At 42.1% G+C, this 22,168-nt stretch overlaps 1 protein-coding gene across 1 annotated transcript in view; it reads right to left on the bottom strand.

Moving 5' to 3' along the window:
* The window catches only part of tusc3 (tumor suppressor candidate 3), a 29,007-nt gene extending 7,123 nt beyond the window's left edge, over positions 1-21,884 (bottom strand). The window contains exons 1-6 of the mRNA XM_060892409.1: positions 21,771-21,884; positions 14,488-14,657; positions 13,168-13,285; positions 12,803-12,943; positions 10,540-10,680; positions 9,100-9,189 (exon numbers count right to left, since the gene is read on the bottom strand). Of these exons, the coding sequence (XP_060748392.1) occupies positions 9,100-9,189; positions 10,540-10,680; positions 12,803-12,943; positions 13,168-13,285; positions 14,488-14,657; positions 21,771-21,875 (765 nt within the window). The 5' untranslated portion in view covers positions 21,876-21,884. The remainder of the gene's footprint in view (positions 1-9,099; positions 9,190-10,539; positions 10,681-12,802; positions 12,944-13,167; positions 13,286-14,487; positions 14,658-21,770) is intronic.
* Between the last annotated feature and the right edge of the window lie 284 nt (positions 21,885-22,168).

Genomic DNA, 22,168 nt, shown 5'->3' with positions numbered 1-22,168 from the left:
ACACTTTCATTTACTGAACAGCTTTCTGCTTCCCAAACGAGTTTGGCTGTTTGTTCAGGCGTGAAGCGACGACGCTCTCGGAGGCCGACGCAACATAATTTCATGCAAATGTAGAGTGGAGTTTAGAAAATCAAGGTAATTTACTTCCTTTTTTCCTCTCACTTTCTCTCTCTCTCTCCTTCTCTCTCTCTCTCAGTTCTCTTTTTTTAATTTCACACTCCAGCGCACAGCCACAAATAATGACCGAGAAGTCTCTAGCGGCGACGCCGTTCTCTTCCTCTCACTATTTTTAGAGCTCAGAGTCTTTAACACAGGAAAATATTTACTGCAGTAAATTAAAAAAAGCAAAAGCAAAAAGGTGTGTGTATAAGCTTGTGGGTGAGGTGAGTGTGTGTGTGTGTGTGTGAGTGTGTGTGTGTGTGAGAGTGAGTATGAAACAGGCTGCATGAAAAGTAAAGAAAAGCAATAAAAGAAGAAAACAATCCCGTCTTTATTTCTGTGTTAATGTGTTAATGTGTTAATGTGTTAATGTGCTCATTAGGAATAAAAACACTTTGGTTATTATTAAGTGGGGTCACGGTGTCTTAGTGTGTGCCCTGTGATGGGTTGGCACTCCGTCCAGGGTGTATCCTGCCTTGATGCCCGATGACACCTGAGATAGACACAGGCTCCCCGTGACCCGAGGTAGTTCAGATAAGCGGTAGAAGATGAATGAATGTGTGATTATTATTAATAGGAGCAGAACTTTACACACAAACTTCATCTCATCAGAGTCTGAATACACACAAGGAAATAATAAGGAAAAGAAAAGTAGAGTAAAGTTCATGTTCGATTTCAGATTATTACTTCATTATTGTGTATTAACAATGTTGTATTCACACACACACCACACCAGACACCACACACAACACACACACACACACACCACACACACACACCAGACACACACCAGACACCACACACAAACACACACCCCACACACAAACACACACACCCCCACACCCCACACCAGACACCACACACACACTCGCACAGACACACACACACACCAGACAGCACACACATACCACACACACACCAGACACCACACACACACACACTAGACACACACACACCACACCGCATGATTCATTCATTCATTTTCTACCGCTTATCCGAACTACCTCGGGTCACGGGGAGCCTGTGCCTATCTCAGGCGTCATCGGGCATCAAGGCAGGATACACCCTGGACGGAGTGCCAACCCATCACAGGGCACACACACACTCATTCACTCACGCAATCACACACTAGGGACAATTTTCCAGAGATGCCAATCAACCTACCATGCATGTCTTTGGACCGGGGGAGGAAACCGGAGTACCCGGAGGAAACCCCCGAGGCACGGGGAGAACATGCAAACTCCACACACACAAGGTGGAGGCGAGAATCGAACCCCGACCCTGGAGGTGTGAGGCGAACGTGCTAACCACTAAGCCACCGTGACCCCTAGCACCGCATGATTTTATTTTTACATTTTTTTTTTGGTTAAATTGAAATTTTTTGTTTCTGTGACAAATTGCCTTTAGAATGAATTCTGATCTAAATCAGACTGAATTTTTGGAACAAACTTGATCTTTATTATTTTACGTAGCAATAAATAAATAAATAAATAAATAAAAACAAACTTTGCTAGCTGTATTGCTCGGTATTACGTATAAAATAATCTCTTCTGGTTTCTATGGTAACGACTCAATCACAGAATGGCATTCATAATGACCTGATTTTAAAAAAAAACCCTTTTTGAAAAACATTTAAGAAAGAAAGTGAACGTTTGGAGCTTTTGGGACTTTTTCTCCTCAGTGAGCTCTTCCTTTAGTTTGGTGTGTGTGAACCCGGACACTTTATCAGAAAAGGTTCTCTCTGGGCTCCGGGACGAGCCGTGGACCCGTGTGTCTGGGCTCAGGGATCAGCGGCATCGTTAGTGCTTTGTTTAAGACACAGAGATCGATGCTGATGCCTGAATAATTCATAACACCGTCCTGCTCTGAGATGTCAGCGTGCGAGGAGGTGAGAGACACGAAAGGTGTGGGGGTTAAATCGAGGCCTGGCAACCCGAGTACACGGGCAAATCAATCTCTGATTGTTCACAAACAACAGAAGGGACACGGCGGACCTTGTGAACGATTTCTACCACATTAGCCTTTGGAAGTTCATCTTAATTGTCATTCCGCAGAGCGCCGCACTCGTTTGTGGGGCTTTTTTTTCCTCTTTTCGACAGTTTCAGATTTAATGGATGAGACGAGAGCTCACTTCACTCCGTTCTCTGAGGAAGACGAGTGGGCTAAAGATGAGCGCCAGACGCGGCTTTTTTCTGCATTTATTCTGGGTTTAAAGTGAAGTTCCCCTGTGGAGAAGTTAAAGATTGGAGTTATTAAGAGCTTATGATTAATGGTGCTGGTGGTAATGCACATGATATTTGTGATGTAGAAGTTCAAGTCATTTTAGAAAACTTTGCGGCTTTAAAGCACTCTGCCTTTTTCCTTTCAGGGATTTGAAGCTCACGCATTGATGAACTGTTGTTAATAAATCGTTGTGGAATGACTTTCTCCGTCTTTCCTTCTCGGCTCATGAATATTCATAAGCAGCCGACATTGTGGGATGCAGAAGCTGCTAAATGAAGTCGAAACAAAACATAAGGAAAAAAGTGAGTTATGGACTGAGTCTCATTATCAACACCATCCACATTCAATGAGGTCGAGTTAGTATGTGTAAGTGTTCAAGTGTGTGTTAGTGTCTTAGTGTTGTGTTAGTGATGAGGTGTGTGTTAGTGATGAGGTGTGTGTTAGTGATGAGGTGTGTGTTAGTGTCTTAGTGTTGTGTTAGTGATGAGGTGTGTGTTAGTTATGAGGTGTGTGTTAGTGATGAGGTGTGTGTTAGTGATGAGGTGTGTGTTAGTGATGAGGTGTGTGTTAGTGATGAGGTGTGTGTTAGTGTCTTAGTGTTGTGTTAATGATGAGGTGTGTGTTAATGATGAGGTGTGTGTTAGTGTTCAAGTGTGTGTTAGTGTCTTAGTGTTGTGTTATTGATGAGGTGTGTGTTAGTGATGAGGTGTGTGTTAGTTATGAGGTGTGTGTTAGTGATGAGGTGTGTGTTAGTGATGAGGTGTGTGTTAGTGATGAGGTGTGTGTTAGTGTCTTAGTGTTGTGTTAGTGATGAGGTGTGTGTCAGTGATGAGGTGTGTGTTAGTGATGAGGTGTGTGTTAGTGTCTTAGTGTTGTGTTAGTGATGAGGTGTGTGTTAGTGATGAGGTGTGTGTTAGTGATGAGGTGTGTGTTAGTGATGAGGTGTGTGTTAGTGTCTTAGTGTTGTGTTAGTGATGAGGTGTGTGTTAGTGATGAGGTGTGTGTTAGTGTCTTAGTGTTGTGTTAGTGATGAGGTGTGTGTTAGTGATGAGGTGTGTGTTAGTGATGAGGTGTGTGTTAGTGTCTTAGTGTTGTGTTAATGATGAGGTGTGTGTTAATGATGAGGTGTGTGTTAGTGTTCAAGTGTGTGTTAGTGTCTTAGTGTTGTGTTATTGATGAGGTGTGTGTTAGTGATGAGGTGTGTGTTAGTGATGAGGTGTGTGTTAGTGTCTTAGTGTTGTGTTAGTGATGAGGTGTGTGTTAGTGATGAGGTGTGTGTTAGTGTTCAAGTGTGTGTTAGTGTCTTAGTGTTGTGTTAGTGATGAGGTGTGTGTTAGTGATGAGGTGTGTGTTAGTGTTCAAGTGTGTGTTAGTGTCTTAGTGTTGTGTTAGTGATGAGGTGTGTGTTAGTGGTGAGGTGTGTGTTAGTGGTGAGGTGTGTGTTAGGGTCTTAGTGTTGTGTTAGTGATGAGGTGTGTGTTAGTGTCGAGTTAGTATTGAGGTGTGTGTTATTGTATTTGTTGAGAGGTGTGTGTTAATGTATGTATAAATGTTGAGGTGTGGGTGTTAGTGTATGTGTTAGTGTTGAGGTGTGTGTGTTAGTGTTGAGGTGTGTGTGTTAGTGTTGAGGTGTGTGTGTATTAGTGTTGAGGTGTGTGTGCACAACACACACAGAGGTCTTTTTCAGAGTCATGAAGGTGCAGATGGAATGTGTTGAGAGCAAATGGCCTGATGTTCCTTTGCGCTCCATCAACAGTAAACTCCACACACACACACACACACACACACACACACACACACACACACACACACACACACACACACACACACACACACACACGGGTAAAAATGGGGAAAAGTTTCACCCAGGCAGCAATTACAAGTCAGCGAAACGTCCCCAGACCCATCGAGAGCTAACCTAGAATTCACTTCCAAAACTTTCTACACAGACGAGACGAGGACAAAACACCAGGTCCAAAACTCCCAGGATTCCCACCAAAGAGACGCTTTCAGTTGGACAAAAGGAACAGTTCGGATCTCCTCGGATCAGCGACGCACTTCCTGCGATACTGAGAGTCACAGGAAGTAGAATGTATTATTAGCATTGCTAGTTTTATTACCGTCAATAAGAGCGAGCAATAAGAACATCCTGTCCTCCTTAAGTCCAGTGAAGATTAGCGTGTCTCTGCTGAGGAGGAGAAACCTTCATCAGTCTGAGATGTTTACTGAACTAAATACTGGAGAGGGTGAGAAGGTGTCAGCAGTCAGGAGAGAAGATCATCACTCAGCTCATCCTCACTCTGACCTCAGTCCTGAACACACAGAAGACCAGATGTACTGGATGTCTTTGTCCTCTGAGGGACGTTTTCTGCTGTTCTCTGCTGTTCCACAATCAGACGAACAGCTCGAAAGTGAACAAAGTCAATGTTTATGTAAAGTGTTGTAATGTGGAGCAGCAGAGGGACAGAATTGTACAGTAAAGTTCTCTTACGTCCAAACCTCAGCTACGCTTCACCTGTGCTCAACCTCAACATCCTCAACATCCTGAACATCCTCAACATCGTCATTACACTGAACATCAACATCCACAACATCCTCAACATCCTGAACCTTCTCAACATCCTGAACATCCTCAACATCGTCATTACACTGAACATCAACATCCACAACATCCTCAACATCCTGAACCTTCTCAACATCCTGAACATCCTCAACATCGTCATTACACTGAACATCAACATCCACAACATCCTCAACATCCTGAACCTTCTCAACATCCTGAACATCCTCAACATCGTCATTACACTGAACCTCAACATCCTGAACATCCTCAACATCGTCATCACACTGAACATCAACATCCACAACATCCTCAACATACTGAACATCCTCAACATCCTGAACATCCTCAACATCGTCATTACACTGAACATCAACATCCACAACATCCTCAACATCCTGAACCTTCTCAACATCCTGAACATCCTCAACATCGTCATCACACTGAACATCAACATCCACAACATCCTCAACATCCTGAACCTTCTCAACATCCTGAACATCCTCAACATCGTCATTACACTGAACCTCAACATCCTGAACATCCTCAACATCGTCATCACACTGAACATCAACATCCACAACATCCTCAACATACTGAACATCCTCAACATCCTGAACATCCTCAACATCGTCACTACACTGAACCTCAACATCCTGAACATCCTCAACATCCTGAACATCCTCAACATCGTCATCACACTGAACATCAACATCCACAACATCCTCAACATCCTGAACCTTCTCAACATCCTGAACATCCTCAACATCGTCATCACACTGAACATCAACATCCACAACATCCTCAACATACTGAACATCCTCAACATCCTGAACATCCTCAACATCGTCACTACACTGAACCTCAACATCCTGAACATCCTCAACATCGTCATCACACTGAACATCAACATCCACAACATCCTCAACATACTGAACATCCTCAACATCCTGAACATCCTCAACATCGTCATTACACTGAACCTCAACATCCTGAACATCCTCAACATCGTCATCACACTGAACATCAACATCCACAACATCCTCAACATACTGAACATCCTCAACATCCTCAACATCGTCATTACACTGAACCTCAACATCCTGAACATCCTCAACATCGTCATCACACTGAACATCAACATCCACAACATCCTCAACATCATGAACATCCTCAACATCCTGAACATTCTCAACATCGTCATTACACTGAACATCAACATCCTCAACATCCTGAACAGCCTCAACATACTGAACATCCTCAACATACTGAACATCCTCAACATACTCAACATCCTGAACATAATAAACATAGTTAACATTACTTAACACACTGAACCTCAACATCCGGAACATCCTGAACATCATGAACACACTGAATATCCTCATCACAATAAACATCCCCAACATCCTCAATATACTGAACATCCTGAACACACTGAACATCCTCAACATCCTCTCTGCCTTTTCTCGCTCCTCTTCTACATCCACAAACTCAGAGCAATGTTTACTTCACCAACCACAGACACGTGTTACGCTGTTCACATGCACAGGTCAGGGATCAGTTACTACACACACTACAGACCAACAGATTAACACGTGTTGAATCAACTACTGTTTTATCAGCTGCTGAACGACGAGGCTGAAAGCTATGTTAATAAATTCATTAATAAAGTCAGAGATGGAGAGAAAGATGGGATTAAACCCTCAAAGCTACGTGTTTTTATTTAGAAACCCGGCTGCATTCTGTCCTTCAGCTCGCTAGCAGATCGACACGTTGGGAAAACACGAGTTAAACACAACTAACCAAAATCTTGTCGTATAATAAAAAGGAATATCTCAGGAAGTGAAAAAGTGCGACTCGGTATTGATCCAGATGAAAATCCTGCTGTGCTGAAAGATCTCGTAAGGTTTTAACGCTGCTTTCATTTAATCTGCGTTCTACGACTTTGTAGCTACGGTTTCATTTCTGACGCCAGCGTGAATTCCGATGCCGCTCCTAAATTACAGACGATAAATGTCGCCGGTGATCCGGGGGGAGTTTCTGTAAAAGGGGAACTCAGGCTAGGGGCAGGATTACAGTCTGGGAGCTTTTTATCCCCTTATTTATAGTGTATTAATTAAAAGACTCGGATTCAATTGTTTTATTGACTCGATCGCCGACACACAAACTCCTCTGGGACAAGGACGAAGAATTGAGGACCGGAGTTATTGCATTTCTGTGTGTGTGTGTGTGTGTGAGCGTGTGTGTGTGTGTGTGTGTGTGTGTGTGTGTGTGTGTGTGTGTGTGTGTGAGCGTGTGTGTGTGTGTGTGTGTGTGTGTGTGTGTGTGTGTGTGTGTGTGTGTGTGTGTGTGTGTGTGTGAGCGTGTGTGTGTGTGTTTGTGTGTGTGTGAGCGTGTGTGTGTGTGTGTGTGTTTGTAAAAGTGTATGTTGTTAAACTTTGCCACTGCTGACAAACGTTTAAAGTGTTGCTCAATATTTACACGATTGTGCGCGCTGGCAGTTTTGCTTGAAATAAAATTTTATTTCCTGTTGAGTTTTTATAAGCAGCAACATCAAAAAGTTCTCCAGAGCTGCAGGCTTCACACCTCAGCTTTACAGGAACATGTCACGGCACCTGCTCTTCATACCTTCAGATCCAGCCTTCTAATTCTTACATTGCTTTTCCAGAAGTCATCTATCTCCCAGATCTTATGTTCCTCTGATCCATCCAAGATTCCATAGATCTCCCTCTGAGAGATCCTTCAGATCCTTCCAAAGTTCCTCAGATCCATCCAAAAATCTACACATCACCCTGAGAGATTCCATTTGGATAGAGCCACCATTCACAATGTCCATCTAAATGTCAGATCCTTTGTGAGAGCTTCAGATCCAGAAACCAGTCAGGAATACTTAGATATTCACCACTCTGAGATCTTCATATCCATCCTGAGGTTCTGAGATCCTTTCAAATATCTACTCAGATTCATCCTGAAGTTAAGTGAATTCATCCAGCAATCTTCAAATTCAGAAAATCCCCATCCAAAGATCTTAAGATCCATCCCCAGCACTTCAGATCCATTCGGATTATCATTTCTCTACACTGTGAGATCTTCAGAATCATCTAGAGTTCCTCAGAACTGCTCGGCTATTTATTCAGATACACCTTGAACTTGAGATATTCGGATCCAGCCCAAGTTCTCTGGAACTGTTCTGTTGTTCATTCAGATCCACCTGAAGCTCCTCATTTACATTAAAGTGATCATTAAAATCCACTTGTCCAGCAACGTAGGGATGAAAGCCAATGCTCCTCAGATGTTCAGCATTCCTTCACGCATTTGTTAATCCAGAGTCTCATCTCAGAGAAAGTTCTTCTCAAATCCTCCCAGTGTCACAGATTTCTTTTCCCTTGCACGCTAACGAAATGCTAAACAAATAAATGTTTAACAAATGTATTTGTGGAGCTCAGAAAGATAAAGCCATGTTTGTGGAATATAACGTGCAGGTTCTGTTTGTGTTGAAGCTCTGCTGAGTGTCTGACAGTTTGAACAAAGAGAGCGAGAGAGCAAGAGAGAGAGAGAGAGAGAGAGAGAGAGAGAGAGAGAGTGAGTGAGAGACAGAGAGAGAGAGAGAGAGAGAGAGTGAGAGAGACTGAGGAGAGAGAGAGAGTGAGAGAGGAGAGAGAGAGCGAGCGAGAGAGGGAGTGCGAGAGAGAGAGGAGAGAGGGAGAGAGAGACTGACAGAGATACAGAGAGAGAGAGAGCGAGAGAGAGAGAGCGAGAGAGGGAGAGAGAGACTGACAGAGAGATACAGAGAGAGAGAGAGCGAGAGAGAGAGAGCAAGAGAGAGAGACAGAGAGAAAGACAGAGAGAGAGAGAGCGAGAGAGAGAGAGAGACAGACAAAGAGAGAGAGAGAGTGAGAGAGACAGAGAGAGAGAGTGAGAGAGAGACAGAGAGAGCGAGAGCGAGAGAGACAGAGAGAGCGAGAGCGAGAGAGAGAGAGAGAGAGAGAGAGAGAGAGAGTGTGAGAGAGAGAGACAGAGAGAGAGAGAGAGAGAGAGAGAGAGACAGAGAGAGAGAGAGAGAGAAAGAGATAGAGAGAGAGAAAGAGAGAGAGAGAGAGACAGAGAGAGAGAGAGAGAGAGAGAAACAACAAAAAAAAAGATCTGGAACTCACCACTTGGCCATTCTGGGGGTTTTTGTGTGCATACGGTGGACCTCGGATGTGATTCCACATCTGTCCAGAGGTCATAGCAAACACCACACACTAGAGGAGAAGAAAGGAGAAAGAAATAAATACAGAAAACATGTTAAAAAATAAAATAAAAACTTTTGCAGTAGAAACACAGAAGGTCTAAAATTTACATCTTTAACCAACATCTTTTTATGTCATCATGTAGAGAACGAACCATAAGCTACTATTATAGCTTAATATCTACACACACACACACACACACACACACAGAGATTTATTCACTACTGCGTAGCAGAAGATCCTCCGTTAATCGTGATGTGACCTGAAAACACATCTCATCGGTGTAACTCGCTGGAGAAACACAGTTTGATGTAAAGGTATTATTTTTTAATGAACAGCATGTGGAAGTGGACTCAGACTTTTTGACTCTGCTGGAGACAGAGATGGTGATGAGAGAGAGAGAGAGAGGGAGAGAGAGAGAGAGAGAGAGAGAGAGAGAGATCGATGTTATCCTCTCAGGCAGTAGAATCCATAGCCAAGCCTTGTCTTAGAATCAATACGGCCAATAACAAACTTCAGCCGATGCAGCGCAGAAGGTCGAACTCCTGCTTTTTTCTTCCCCCTGGAATAAATATTGATAGCGTACGGCTACAGCTACAGCGTCGTTTGTTACGACATCGTTGGCTGCATTAACATCAGCGCCACGCTCCTGCATCCTTAATTCGCCCTGCGTTCCAGCACCCGGTGCTCATCGATACGGCCTGGTTGCGTGCTGAAGTGTGTAGCGCCGCTGCTTTTAAGGACATTGATTAACTTCCTCTAAACAAAACGTCCCGCTTGATTCCGAGGTTTTAACGATGACTTAAAACGCACGGCACCACGTCACCCAGAGACATTCCGTCTGTCGCTGGATCTTTCTGGCTGCTGTAAAAATCTCTACTCACGGCTTCACCGAGGTGAACTGACCTTTACAGCTAACGCGTCATCTCTCTCCTGCTCACTGACAGATCTGTAACATTCCCCATCTCAACTGGTCAAGAGGTCAAGAGGTCAAGCTCCAAAACACTTATCATTTCTCAGGATTCCTTCTGTAAATTTTAAAGAGATAAAACTTAAAGAACCGATGCGGCTCTTTACTGCGGCTCAAAGTGTTTTCTGGCTAATACGCGTCAGTGAAAGTAATTAGAAATGGACAGAAAGCAGAATGAGTTTCTGAAATTCTTTGCAAAACTGTTGTGATGTGAAAGGAATAAAGGGCTGTGTGTTGTGTGTTGTGTGTTGTGTGGTTATACGTAGGAAACACTTCCTACAGAAATAATCTCAACACACACACAAAAGAAAACGATCAGAGGTATAAAACTGCCAGCTGAAGGTGCTGAATGTACTTCCTGTAGAGGAGGAAGTGTGAGTTTCAGACTTTACCAGCGCAGCCATGGCCCAGCCCGTTTTGTTATAGATGAACTCCAGGTTGTTCCTGCGCAGGTAGAGAAGACCTCCGACCAGAGACACCAGCAGAGCCAGAGCGATCGTACCCGAGTAGTTTGGAGGTCTGAACACACGGATCTGTGGGACACAGTGAACAAACGCACTTAGTGCATCAGACACATGAAGAGCTTTAAAACTCAGCAGGAGATGATGATTACCATGAAGAGCTTTTAAAGGAAACATTTTTACCAGTTGATTTGTGCCATTTTCTGTGCGCATTTCACCCAAATTGCAAATCCCTTTAAACGCTAAACTACAATCTTTTGATTTTTTTTTTTTTTTATTCTTTTCTTTTTTAAATCAATGGAACTTCAGAACAAATGCTGTCTGTTTCAAACGGTTCATTTTCTCTTTTCTGTCAGGGTTCCAAACTCTTCAGTGCAGCCCGCACACACACACACACACACACACACACACAGAGTGGTTAAAGAATTTATTGAGTTTAAAATGATTTACTCATGAAAATCCATTTCCAGCTCTTCCACATGAAGCTCAGTTGATTACAGAAATAAAGATGGCTCGTGTCCTGGTACATGTCACGTGTGGAATCATGACTTGAGTAGCACAAAAACACACAGTGAAGGATGATGATAAAAATAGCTGACAGTCATGTACTGAATAATGAAAGAATCACAACAGACAATTAAAACGTGAGCCACCTTACAACCAATCACCAGAAGGTGTGGCTTCTTCACTGTCAATCATATAGCTAGTCTATTTCATAGGTCCTCGTGTTTTATCCTTGAAAACATGTTTGTTTTAAAGAACGGCTTTAGTGAGTCCGGGTGGTCGTATTGTTGATAAATTGTAAGATTTATTAATACACTGCAGCTTTAGAAAATATCATTTAAATAATTTAAAGGAAACTAAACCACTATCACAGCTACTCAGTTCCACTTAATTACCTTTCAGACCATGTGACCACATTCTACCATGAGTTAGTTTAATTTCATTACGGTAATTAAATCAAAACTAACATCAGCATAAGTGATTACAACAAATAAAATAAGAAACCAACACGGACACACACACACACACACACACACACACACACACACACACGTTCATGGAGATTTGGTCAATCTGATCTTCATTTCTTTGCAGAAGATATGAGGTATGAGAATAACCTTCTCTGAAGGATTTGCAGTTATTAAGATGAAGCAGAAATGAAATGGATCACTCCTGTGTTTTGTTTGCATTCAGACAACTTTAATAAGCCACAACAACACAAATAAATATTTGCTGTATTTCCTCCTTTATTAAATTTCTTACTCCTGTTTTATATCTTTTTTCTATATGAAATCTTATAGCTCATAAGATTTCATAATTTAATGGTTCTAAATTAATATAATATTTTAAAATTGTTTTTATTTTCCTTTTTTTTTTGCTCTTTCTGCTCTTCTAATCTCATCTACTTTTTATGTAATTTATTTTTATTTACTTTAACTTAACTTTAATGCAACCAAGATGCTACTAAATCTATTATTATTACTACTAATACTGCAGCAGCCGTGTCCCTGTCCAGCACCATGGACAGGTACTATCGCAACCATCTTTTTTTCAGCACCATGTACAGGTACGACAGCAGTCAGCTTTCTTTTTCAGCACCATGGACAGGTACTATAGCGGTCCGCTTTCTTTTTCAGCACCATGGACAGGTACTATAGCGGTCCGCTTTCTTTTTCAGCACCATGGACAGGTACTATAGCGGTCCACTTTCTTTTTCAGCACCATGGACAGGTACTATAGCGGTCCGCTTTCTTTTTCAGCACCATGGACAGGTACTATAGCGGTCCGCTTTCTTTTTCAGCACCATGGACAGGTACTACAGCACCCTTTCAGGGCCAGATAATAATATTCAATGTATTTTATTTTAATTTACAGTTGATTTACTGCTTGTTCTGCAACATTTTTTGATTTTCCCCAATCACTGAGTCTGTATCACAGCATCACCACAACACAGACAAAATCCGTTTCACTGATTTATAAGATGCAGGATGTTCCACTTTAGTCTGTATCCCTTATTTCTCGTCTTCCACTGTGGTGTGAAAGTGCTTGGCCCCATAATCGCTGCTTACAATATATGTTTAAATGTACCGTTTGTTCACTGGTCAGTAAACTCACCTTTCCTACTGCATTATGAATAAAATCCCTGAGATGTTCAGACTGAGGTGTGTGTGTGTTTGTGTGTGTGTGTTACCTGAACATCAGTGCGGTCGTGGATCCACTTTGCCAGTTGCTCAGAAGCGAAGCCGATCCTCTGAAGGTCGAACGTGTCGGCACGCTTCGGCTTCCCTTTAGCTGGAAAGTGCATGAAGGTCGGAGCAGAGTTCATATTTAACTACAGAGTTCGAGACAGAGAGAGAGAGAGAGAGAGTGAGAGAGAGAGGGGGGGGAGAGAGAGAGAGAGAGAGAGAGAGAGAGAGAGAGAGAGAGAGAGAGAGAGAGAGAGAGAGACTGGAAGGTAAGGTACAAAATAAAGATGTTGGATGTCCAATAATGTTAAACACTAACTCTGCACCAGGACTGACAAACTAATCCAGATGTGTATCCAGGTGTGCTTACCTGCTGAAAGACGTCAGCGCCTTCGTCATAATCAACTACAGTAAAGAACAACCTGTTGGAGAAAGCGGAAGAGTAACGCCACGAGTTTGCCAACACCTGATACTCCTCATTCGCCTGCCTGAGAGAGAGAGAGAGAGAGAGAGAGAGAGAGAGAGAGAGAGAGAGAGAGAGAGAGAGAATGAAATGTGCATGACAGTAGTTATCAGAGGACAAAAAGAGAAACAGAAAGAGAGAGACAGACAGATGGAGAGATAGAATAGAGAGCAGAAACCTCTAATTATCTGTCCATCCGTGAAGGAGAAGAAGTCTGACAACCTTCTGCTCATTACTCTGACAACATCAACACCCAACATACTAATAAACAAACTGAAAGCTTTTATTTCCCCCACACGTGTTTGATGTTCTGACGTTCACACACACACACACGCACACACACACACACACACACACACAGTATTTCTGTCAGCTTGCTGTCTACTGCAGGACATTAATAACATCCCAACACACCAATCCTACACTAACACAGTAAACATAACATTCACTTTACTTTTCTCTATTTCAGTTTTCGTCTGTTCATCATTTTCTTTTCTGTCCAGTTTTTTATTTTGTTTTGTTTGGTGTTGGATGATTCCCTAACTTTTTTTTGTAAAGTTGTCCTGTTTTTAATATTTAATTGTTTATTTGTGTTTATTTTTTTAATAAAAACACACACACCAACAAACTGAACACACTCTCACAGACATTCCAACACCAGTGTACTAATTACTGTCCGATTTACACACCACAACACTAACATCCTAATACATAATACCTAATAATATTACACGTGTGTTAGTGTGTGTGTATGTCTGAATGTGTGAGTGTGTTAATGTCTTAGTGTGTGTGTGTTAGTGTGTGTGTATGTCTGAATGTGTGAGTGTGTTAATGTCTTAGTGTGTGTGTGTTAGTGTGTGTGTATGTCTGAATGTGTGAGTGTGTTAATGTCTTTGTGTGTGTGTTACTGTATGTGTGTATGTCTGAATGTGTGTGTTAGTATGTGTGTGTTAGTGTCTGTGTGTTAGTGTGTGTATGTGTGTGTGTTAGTGTGTGTATGTCTGAATGTGTGAGTATGTTAATGTCTTACTGTGCGTTTGTGTGTATGTCTGAATGTGTGTGTGTTAATGTGTGTGTTAGTGCGTGTGTTTGTGTGTGTGTTAGTGTGTGTGTTAGTGGTTATGTGTTAGTGTATGTATTAGTGTGTGTTTGTTAGTATGTGTGTGTGTTAGTGTGTGTGTATATGTGTTAGTGTGTGTTTGTTAGTATGTGTGTGTATGTTATTACCTGCAGACAGAACACTGTCTCTGAGGCTGCAGAGCCGTGAACATAACGATGACGGAGTAGTTCCTCGGCGGTGATTTAACAAATCGGCGAAACTTTTCTCCGTTCATCCTGATCACTGAGCGACGAGAGCTCCACTCCATCATCTGCTCCACCTTCTCCACCAGCATGTTCTACATGCATGCAAAGAAATACAAAGAAGATAACACACACACACACACACACTTCAGAGATGTCTTTCAGCACTGATGTAAATAATAATAAAATGCTAGTTTTCGGTATCGTTTTGGTAAAAAGAGTGAAGATAAAAAGGTTTTAATAATATACATCTAAGGGTGATCAGAGCAGGGAGGATCTGGACTGTGAGAGAGACTGAAAAACATCGACCCCGAGGCCGCGAGTCTCCATCTGTCCTCGTCTGTATCATCATCACCCTCACGTCCTTCAACACGCGGCAACATGCCGAAACATTTCACACAAATTCACAGGTTCTGTTCTCAGATGGTGCCAGCGCTCAGCTTGGCACTGGTGACGGAGGAAAAAACACTGACAAACACTGTCCTACAGGAAAAACAAGCAGCCGCAGCCTGCCAGTGTTTTGTTTACACACAGCTTGTCCTCCAAATCCATGGTTCGGTAAACATCACGCGTCATTTCATTCACCACTAAAGGGCAGGATTAGCCAAAAATGAAAATGTACACAATGGTATGTTTCCTGAGTGAGCAACTCGCATTATTTACTGCATTAGGCAGAGAATGAATCAGTGTGTGTGTGTGTGTGTGTGTGTGTGTTGAGCTTCAATGAGAAAATAATCAACAGCAGAGTTCAAGTTTAGCCGTTAACACAACACGCTGTCGGACATTGAAAAGAGAAACCGAAGAGAATCGTAAACTCCTCGGTCCTGTTTTGTAGCGAACGGATTCAGAGTCAATTTAAAAGATGACTCACAGAATGATTCAGTGTATACTTATAGATACATTGCAATAAGCAGATTCAGAGTCATTTGCTGAGCCAACTCATGAAATGATTCAGTGTATACTTGTAGATGACACGTAGTGAATAGATTCAGCTTCGACTTCAGAACCGAATCCTGGACTGAATCGTTTTATAAACGATTCTCTTCTTTAGCGTCTCCTGACACTTCTACGTAAATGTAATGTAAAACTTTACTTGTGTTTTTATTCAGTTTATTAATGATGGGCTGCCTGATGTACGTGTCCTGATGAGCAAGTTGTTGCTATTGAAATGGTGACATATTAGAATAGTCATTTTGTGCAGTGGATTATTTATTATATTTATTTAATGGTTTGTTTGTTTGTTATGATTCATGTTTTAAATAATTTTGGATCATGAAGAATCACATGAGTTTTGGGAGACATGGAAGATTTTTCACACACAGACACACACATACGCACACACACACGCACACACACACACACACAGCTGAGTTTATTAAGATGGAAACAGAACACATTTATAAAGCTGGAGCATGTTGCCACATATAATAGATGATTAGTCACACACTGATATACGACTGTGTGTGCATGTGTATGTGTGTGTGTGTGTATTTAGAGCAGTTAAATTAAACTCAGGTAATGATTTTTTCAACGTCCACAAAAATAACGTGCACGATGAACAGCGCAGTAATGATTCCGTAACAGATTCAGAGACATTACAAATCCATGGAAGGATAAAAAGTCGATAAATGGAATTATATCAACAAGAGATTAATTCAGAGTCGCTCTAATGACTCATTTGGAGTTTACTAATTAAAATAACTCATGATTCATTTCAGACTCATGAGAGGATTCTCTTGAGAGTCACTACTGGAATGATAGCACCAGCACTCATCCAAGCAGCATTCAAATCTAATCAAATCTGATCCTGAAAGAATTGGGATGTGACTCAGACGAGTCGACTCTTCACAAGATTCAGATTCAGCTAATGTAGTTGAATGAATACAAATATTCAGCAAAGTCAATTCATGAATCATGCAAAGAGTCAATAAGCAGACAGATTCAGAATCGACTCAGGAACAGTTCAGCTTTGAAACAGAAGAACATATTCGAAGATGATTCTTGAAACGATTCGGTGTACACTAATCGATATGTGACTCGGAATGATTCAGTGACTCTGTGTATACCAGAGTACAGTTTCAGAGCCACTTTCCAACAGACTCCAAAGCATATGGTTGGATGTTGACTCATGTTGTACCCATCTCAGTGAAAGATTCAGATTCAGAGTCAGTAATGGAAAGGATTTAGAAACAAGTCAAACAATTTGTAGTCAAACTATAATTGACTCGGAGTCGACTTGTAAATTGATTCAGAGTCGATTCATGTGAGATTTGAATGTTTATAGCCATCTCCTGAGACATCTCCTAAACACACACACACACAAATATGGCAGTAGAGCATGGCTCAACACAAGATTTATTACATGCCAGGCTTAAGACAGATTCTGGATGAGTGTTTGGAGTGTGTGTGTGTGTGTGTGTGTGTGTGTGTGTGTGTGTTTCATAATGCAAAGTCAGTGTGTTAAGCGTGATTCTCTCCGCTCTGTATGAACAGACATTCAGCATAATTTATAACAGTCACCAAAACCCTGATCGGTGGCAGAGAATTAAAGAACAGTGACGTTTATAAATAATTAAAAAAGAAGGAAAAAGGCAGAAAAATAAATAGAAAAGAAAAAGAAAAAAAAAGGAAGTGGAATGAAAAATAAAACTTAAAGAAAAATGAAAACAAAATGGACAAGAAAAAAAATCCTAAAGTAAAAGAAAAACAAATTTCACCTTATAAACCCTAAAAGAGAGAAGACTGGAGAAGGACGATAGGAAACGAGTCAACTCATTAGATTCATTTCAAATCCTTCCAGGAGTCAACTTCAAATTGAATCTCTTCACTACAGATGAATCCAATGATTCACCTCTGAAATTGACTACAATTTGTTCACGAGGAAAAAGGAGAATAGAAAAGATGAAGAACTTCTTTATTTAAATGATGAGAACAGATTCATTTAATGTGTTGGGTTTCATAAGGAGAAATACAAAGAACACACACACACACACACACACACACACATGCACACACACACGCACACACACACACGCACGCACACGCACACACACGCACACACACGCACACGCACGCACACACACACACACACGCACACACACACACACTTACGCACACACACGCGCACACACGCACACACACACACGCACACACACGCACACACACACACACTTCCCTGCTTTTTCACCTTTAATTACTGACTAATTCAGTGTTGAGTTTCACTTTAAGGTTTTTTTGCAGAAATTAATCTCTGAAATTAAATTTAGATTCTTTTTTTATTATTTTACTCCCATTACACAGATCCTGTGTGTGTGTGTGTGTGTGTGTGAGAGAGACCTCATTTTCCCGTCCTCACTTCAGCCTTCTAATTTATTCATGTGAGTTATTAGAACAAGGTTCATATGTAACACACATCAGAAACACATTAACTCACTGATCCCCTGCAGCCACGTTAAACAGAACGAGAAATGAACAAACACTAAGACTTTTTAAACAAGTAACAAGCTGTAAATGTTGATATGGTGTGAGCAGAATAAAATACCTCTTACCTGAAAATACCTCACACACACACACACACACACACACACACACACACACACACACACACACACACACACACACACCAGAGCATTTTATGGACGGAGTGAGAATGAGAGAAAGCAAGTGAGTGTTTCAGGTTGAAGTCATTGCTGTTTAAATGTGTGTGTGTGTGTGTGTGTTATGTGTGTGTGTGTGGGGGGGGGGGGGTTGTGTGTGTGTATGTGTGTGAGTGTGTGTATGTGTGTGAGTGTGTGTCTATATGTGTGTGTGTATGTGTGTGTGTTGTGTGTATGTGTGGGGGGTGGTTATGTGTGTGTGGTGTGAAAGAGCGCTGTGTGCGTTTTATGTGTGTGTGTAGGGGTTATGTGTGTGTGTTATGTGTGTGTGTGGTGTGAGAGAGCGCAGTGTGTGTGTTATGTGGCAGATATCAGCACGGCTTTGATGTGACAGGATGGAGGGCGACAAAAGACGACAGTAACAGTGGAGAAGAGAAAACATGAGTGTGTTCAGGACTCATATCGATCACACCACTTCTCCTCACACATCATGTAGCCGCAGCTCCAGTGAGCCGACACCGATCTAATCTCCAGCTCTAATCCGCTTGTTTGGATTGGAATCCAGGATTCCTGGGAATTTCACCATAAACATTACTAATCTCTCTAATCTCTGAACCTCAGATGTGACTGGAATCATCAGGAAGTGAATCGTTCCTTCACTCGTTCATCTTCAGTAAGAGCTTCATCCTGCTCTGAATCTCATGGTCCCAAATCCCTGACCCGGTCACCGTGGTAACATGTGCTTCCTGTGAGACGTGCTGCTGCGTCAAAGGACTGTTAGGAAATCGCTTCCTGCTCTACATCATACACAAGCTGACAGACCACTTCGACTGTTGTTAGTGTGACAGGAGACACTGCAGGTGCGCCAGTGCCCCGCCCTTCATGCCAGTGCCCCGCCCGTCACGCCCGTGCCCCACCCACCACGCCAATGCGCCGCCCATCACATACATGCCCCGCCCACCATGCCAATGCGCCACCCATCACATACATGCCCCGCCCATCATACACATGTCCCGCCCATCACGCCAGTGCCCCGCCCGTCACGCCAGTAGGCACAAAAAAATAAACAGGCGACCTCTTTGTACAAAAGAAAAGACTAGAGAGGCTACAAGCGAAATGACTCATGGTCTTTCTTTACAGAGATATTTTTGAATCCACATTTTTACCGACAGGCAAAAACCAATAAAAGCCCAACATCCATGAGACGCTCCTCACAGCCTGGTGTTTACTGATCTGTCCACAAACTCCTTTAACTTTTATTAACTTTTTACTTAAATGGGACGTCAGACAGGTTGCTTTTAGCCACGCCCACAAAACCCAGTTACCTGTGGATGAGGAGTCATTGATGAAGTAACAGCCTCAGCAGTGTGTTTGTGTCTCACAGCAGTGTCTCTTTATTCGGTTCTGTTCGTCCTGATAAGCTTCATTAACCTCGTCTCTGGACATTCAGACTATCAAACGTCATCCTCATGGAGCTTCCTTCCACTTCCTCCTCCTTCATCGCCACATCGCTATCCCGTCTCTGCCTTTAATCTCCTCCTAACAGCCTCTCGCTCTCTCTCTCTCTCTTTTAAAAATAACTAGCGGGTAATTATTTGCTAAAATGTCAGTACGAGGAATGGGGGACGTCTCCGGAATAAAACCATCAGTCAAAACGACGGCTTGCCTCACCATTTTCAATTATTCACTGCTGCGTGGCTTAATGAAGCCCAACACACACACACACACACACACACACACACACACACACACACACACACACACACAGCTTGGGGCCGGGAATTTTCAGGGATGTAAACCGATCAAGTGTGTGATAAAGACTGAAAAAAAAGAAAAAGAAAAGGAGGAGGAGGAGAAGGAGGAGGGGGGGAGGAAGAGAAGGAGGCGGCACTGTTCTGTTTCACCAGCTCTCATTGCCTTTACTGGAATTGTGTGTGTGTGTGTGTGTGTGTGTGTGTGTGTGTGTGTGTGTGTGTGTGTGTGTGTGGGCTAAAAGTAAAATGTTTACACTTTACTACAAGACTTCAAGACTACAAGGTGTGTGGTTGTGTGTGTGTGTGTGTGTGTGTGTGCGTGCTGATAAGACCACAGTGTCATATGGCAGATATCAGTATGGCTTTGATGTAACAGGATAGAGGGATAAAAAGATGAAAGGAGAGTGGAGAAGAAAAAATGTGAGTGTGTGTGTAGGGAGAGAGAGAGAGGGAGAGAGAGAGAGAGAGAGAGAGAGAGAGAGAGAGAGATGAAAACTTTCTCCTCCTCCTGTTACACAGCACACTCTCACTTTGTGTCTTTGTCATGTTCAAATAAATCACTCACGAGTTACACTCCAGACCATTAAAAAGATATTAGAGAGATAGAGTGTGTGTGTGTGTGTGTGTGTGTGTGTGTGTGTGTGTGTGTGTGTGTGTATCTGCCTTCGTCCCCTAATGTATCTCACTGGAGGATGGAATATTCTGCATCTGTGATGAACGATGAAGCGCAGGAACGTTCCTCCTCCAGACTCCTGCGTTTCTCATCCTGTTCTCCGTGTGAGCCTTGCTCTCCTGCTGACATCATCACAGCACTTTAACGCAACAGCAAAGATGATCGAGCACAAAGGTTTGGTTTAATTGAGAAAGAAGTATTCAAACATCTCACTATTTTATAATTCTGTTCTATTTTATTTTTTTATTACAAAGCTCAAAAGTTTGTACCCCCCACCCTGGGACTCTACAGAATGTTATTGCCATTTTAACTAAAAAATAATTATAAAAATAGCAAAAATACACATTTTAATTATAATGAAATTGAATCAAAAGACTTGAATTTGGTTTATAGTTGATCAAATGATGCTGTTATAAATATGTTCTGTATTATTACACAAATAAAAGCTAAGTCTTATTTTAGATTTTAATATATTTAAAGATAATCAGTTAATACAAAAACAATAGCTGGTTACGTTTAATGGTGAAATCTGTTTTTAAAACAAAATGACTCTATTCTCCTGCTCTCAGACAAATAAAGAGGAAAATACAATAAAATAAACATCTATTCTGTCTGTCTGTAGGTCTGTCTGTCTGTAAGTCTGTGTCTGTCTATAAGTCTGTCTGTAGGTCTGTCTGTCTATAAGCCTGTCTGTCTGTCTGTAGGTCTGTCTGTCTATAAGCCTGTCTGTCTGTCTGTCTGTAGGTCTGTCTGTAGGTCTGTCTGTCTATAAGCCTGTCTGTCTGTCTGTAGGTCTGTCTGTCTATAAGCCTGTCTGTCTGTCTGTCTGGAGGTCTGTCTGTCTGTAGGTCTGTCTGTCTGTCGGTCTGTTTTGACAGATAGACCGTGATCTATTTTCCTTATTATTTTTCTCCATCATATTTTACCCGGAAGTTGATGTTCAGCGGTTTCAGATCCCATTAGAATAAAGGCAGTAAAAGGCCGAATAACAAACGCCTTGATGTATAAACCCAAGTGCGCTGCACGCGCTGCACACGCCCCTCTCTTATACCCTAACTAGGGCCCCTACGTAGGGATGAACAAGCCGATTGGTATTCGGTCATCACTGGACAGCGCCGGGTGGCGCTTTTAACGCCGAAGATGAACATCATTGGATCTGAATTATTTCCATGACATAATTCGTACCTCTTTTTTCTTCTGACCTCCTCCGGGCTGAAGGAAAAGCGCCAGAATAAGAAACAATACTGCGCACAGCAGGTTGAAAGTCAAGCGCTGAGACGTGGCAGCCATTTTGGAAGATGCTCCTGTTGTACAGAGTTTGAGGAACGGGATTGGTTCAAACAGCGACCAATCAGAAGCGAGCCTGCTGTTGTTTCATGGGAAACGTAGTTTTGCTGGAATCGCTGGTAATAACGAGGATAAGCGAATTAAATCAGAAGGTATTTAATTCAGAAGGTGTACACACATACACACACACACATACACTCACACACACACACTCACACACACACACACACACACACACACTCTCTCACACACGTGTAACAGAGTACCATTTTAAAATCGAGTGTGTGTGACTTTGT

Source organism: Tachysurus vachellii, chromosome 2, assembly GCF_030014155.1.
Source record: "Tachysurus vachellii isolate PV-2020 chromosome 2, HZAU_Pvac_v1, whole genome shotgun sequence".
In the NCBI taxonomy this organism is placed as follows: Eukaryota; Metazoa; Chordata; class Actinopteri; order Siluriformes; family Bagridae; genus Tachysurus; species Tachysurus vachellii.
Note: the sequence above shows the minus strand (reverse complement) of the source record. Positions and strands in the feature narration are given on the sequence as shown.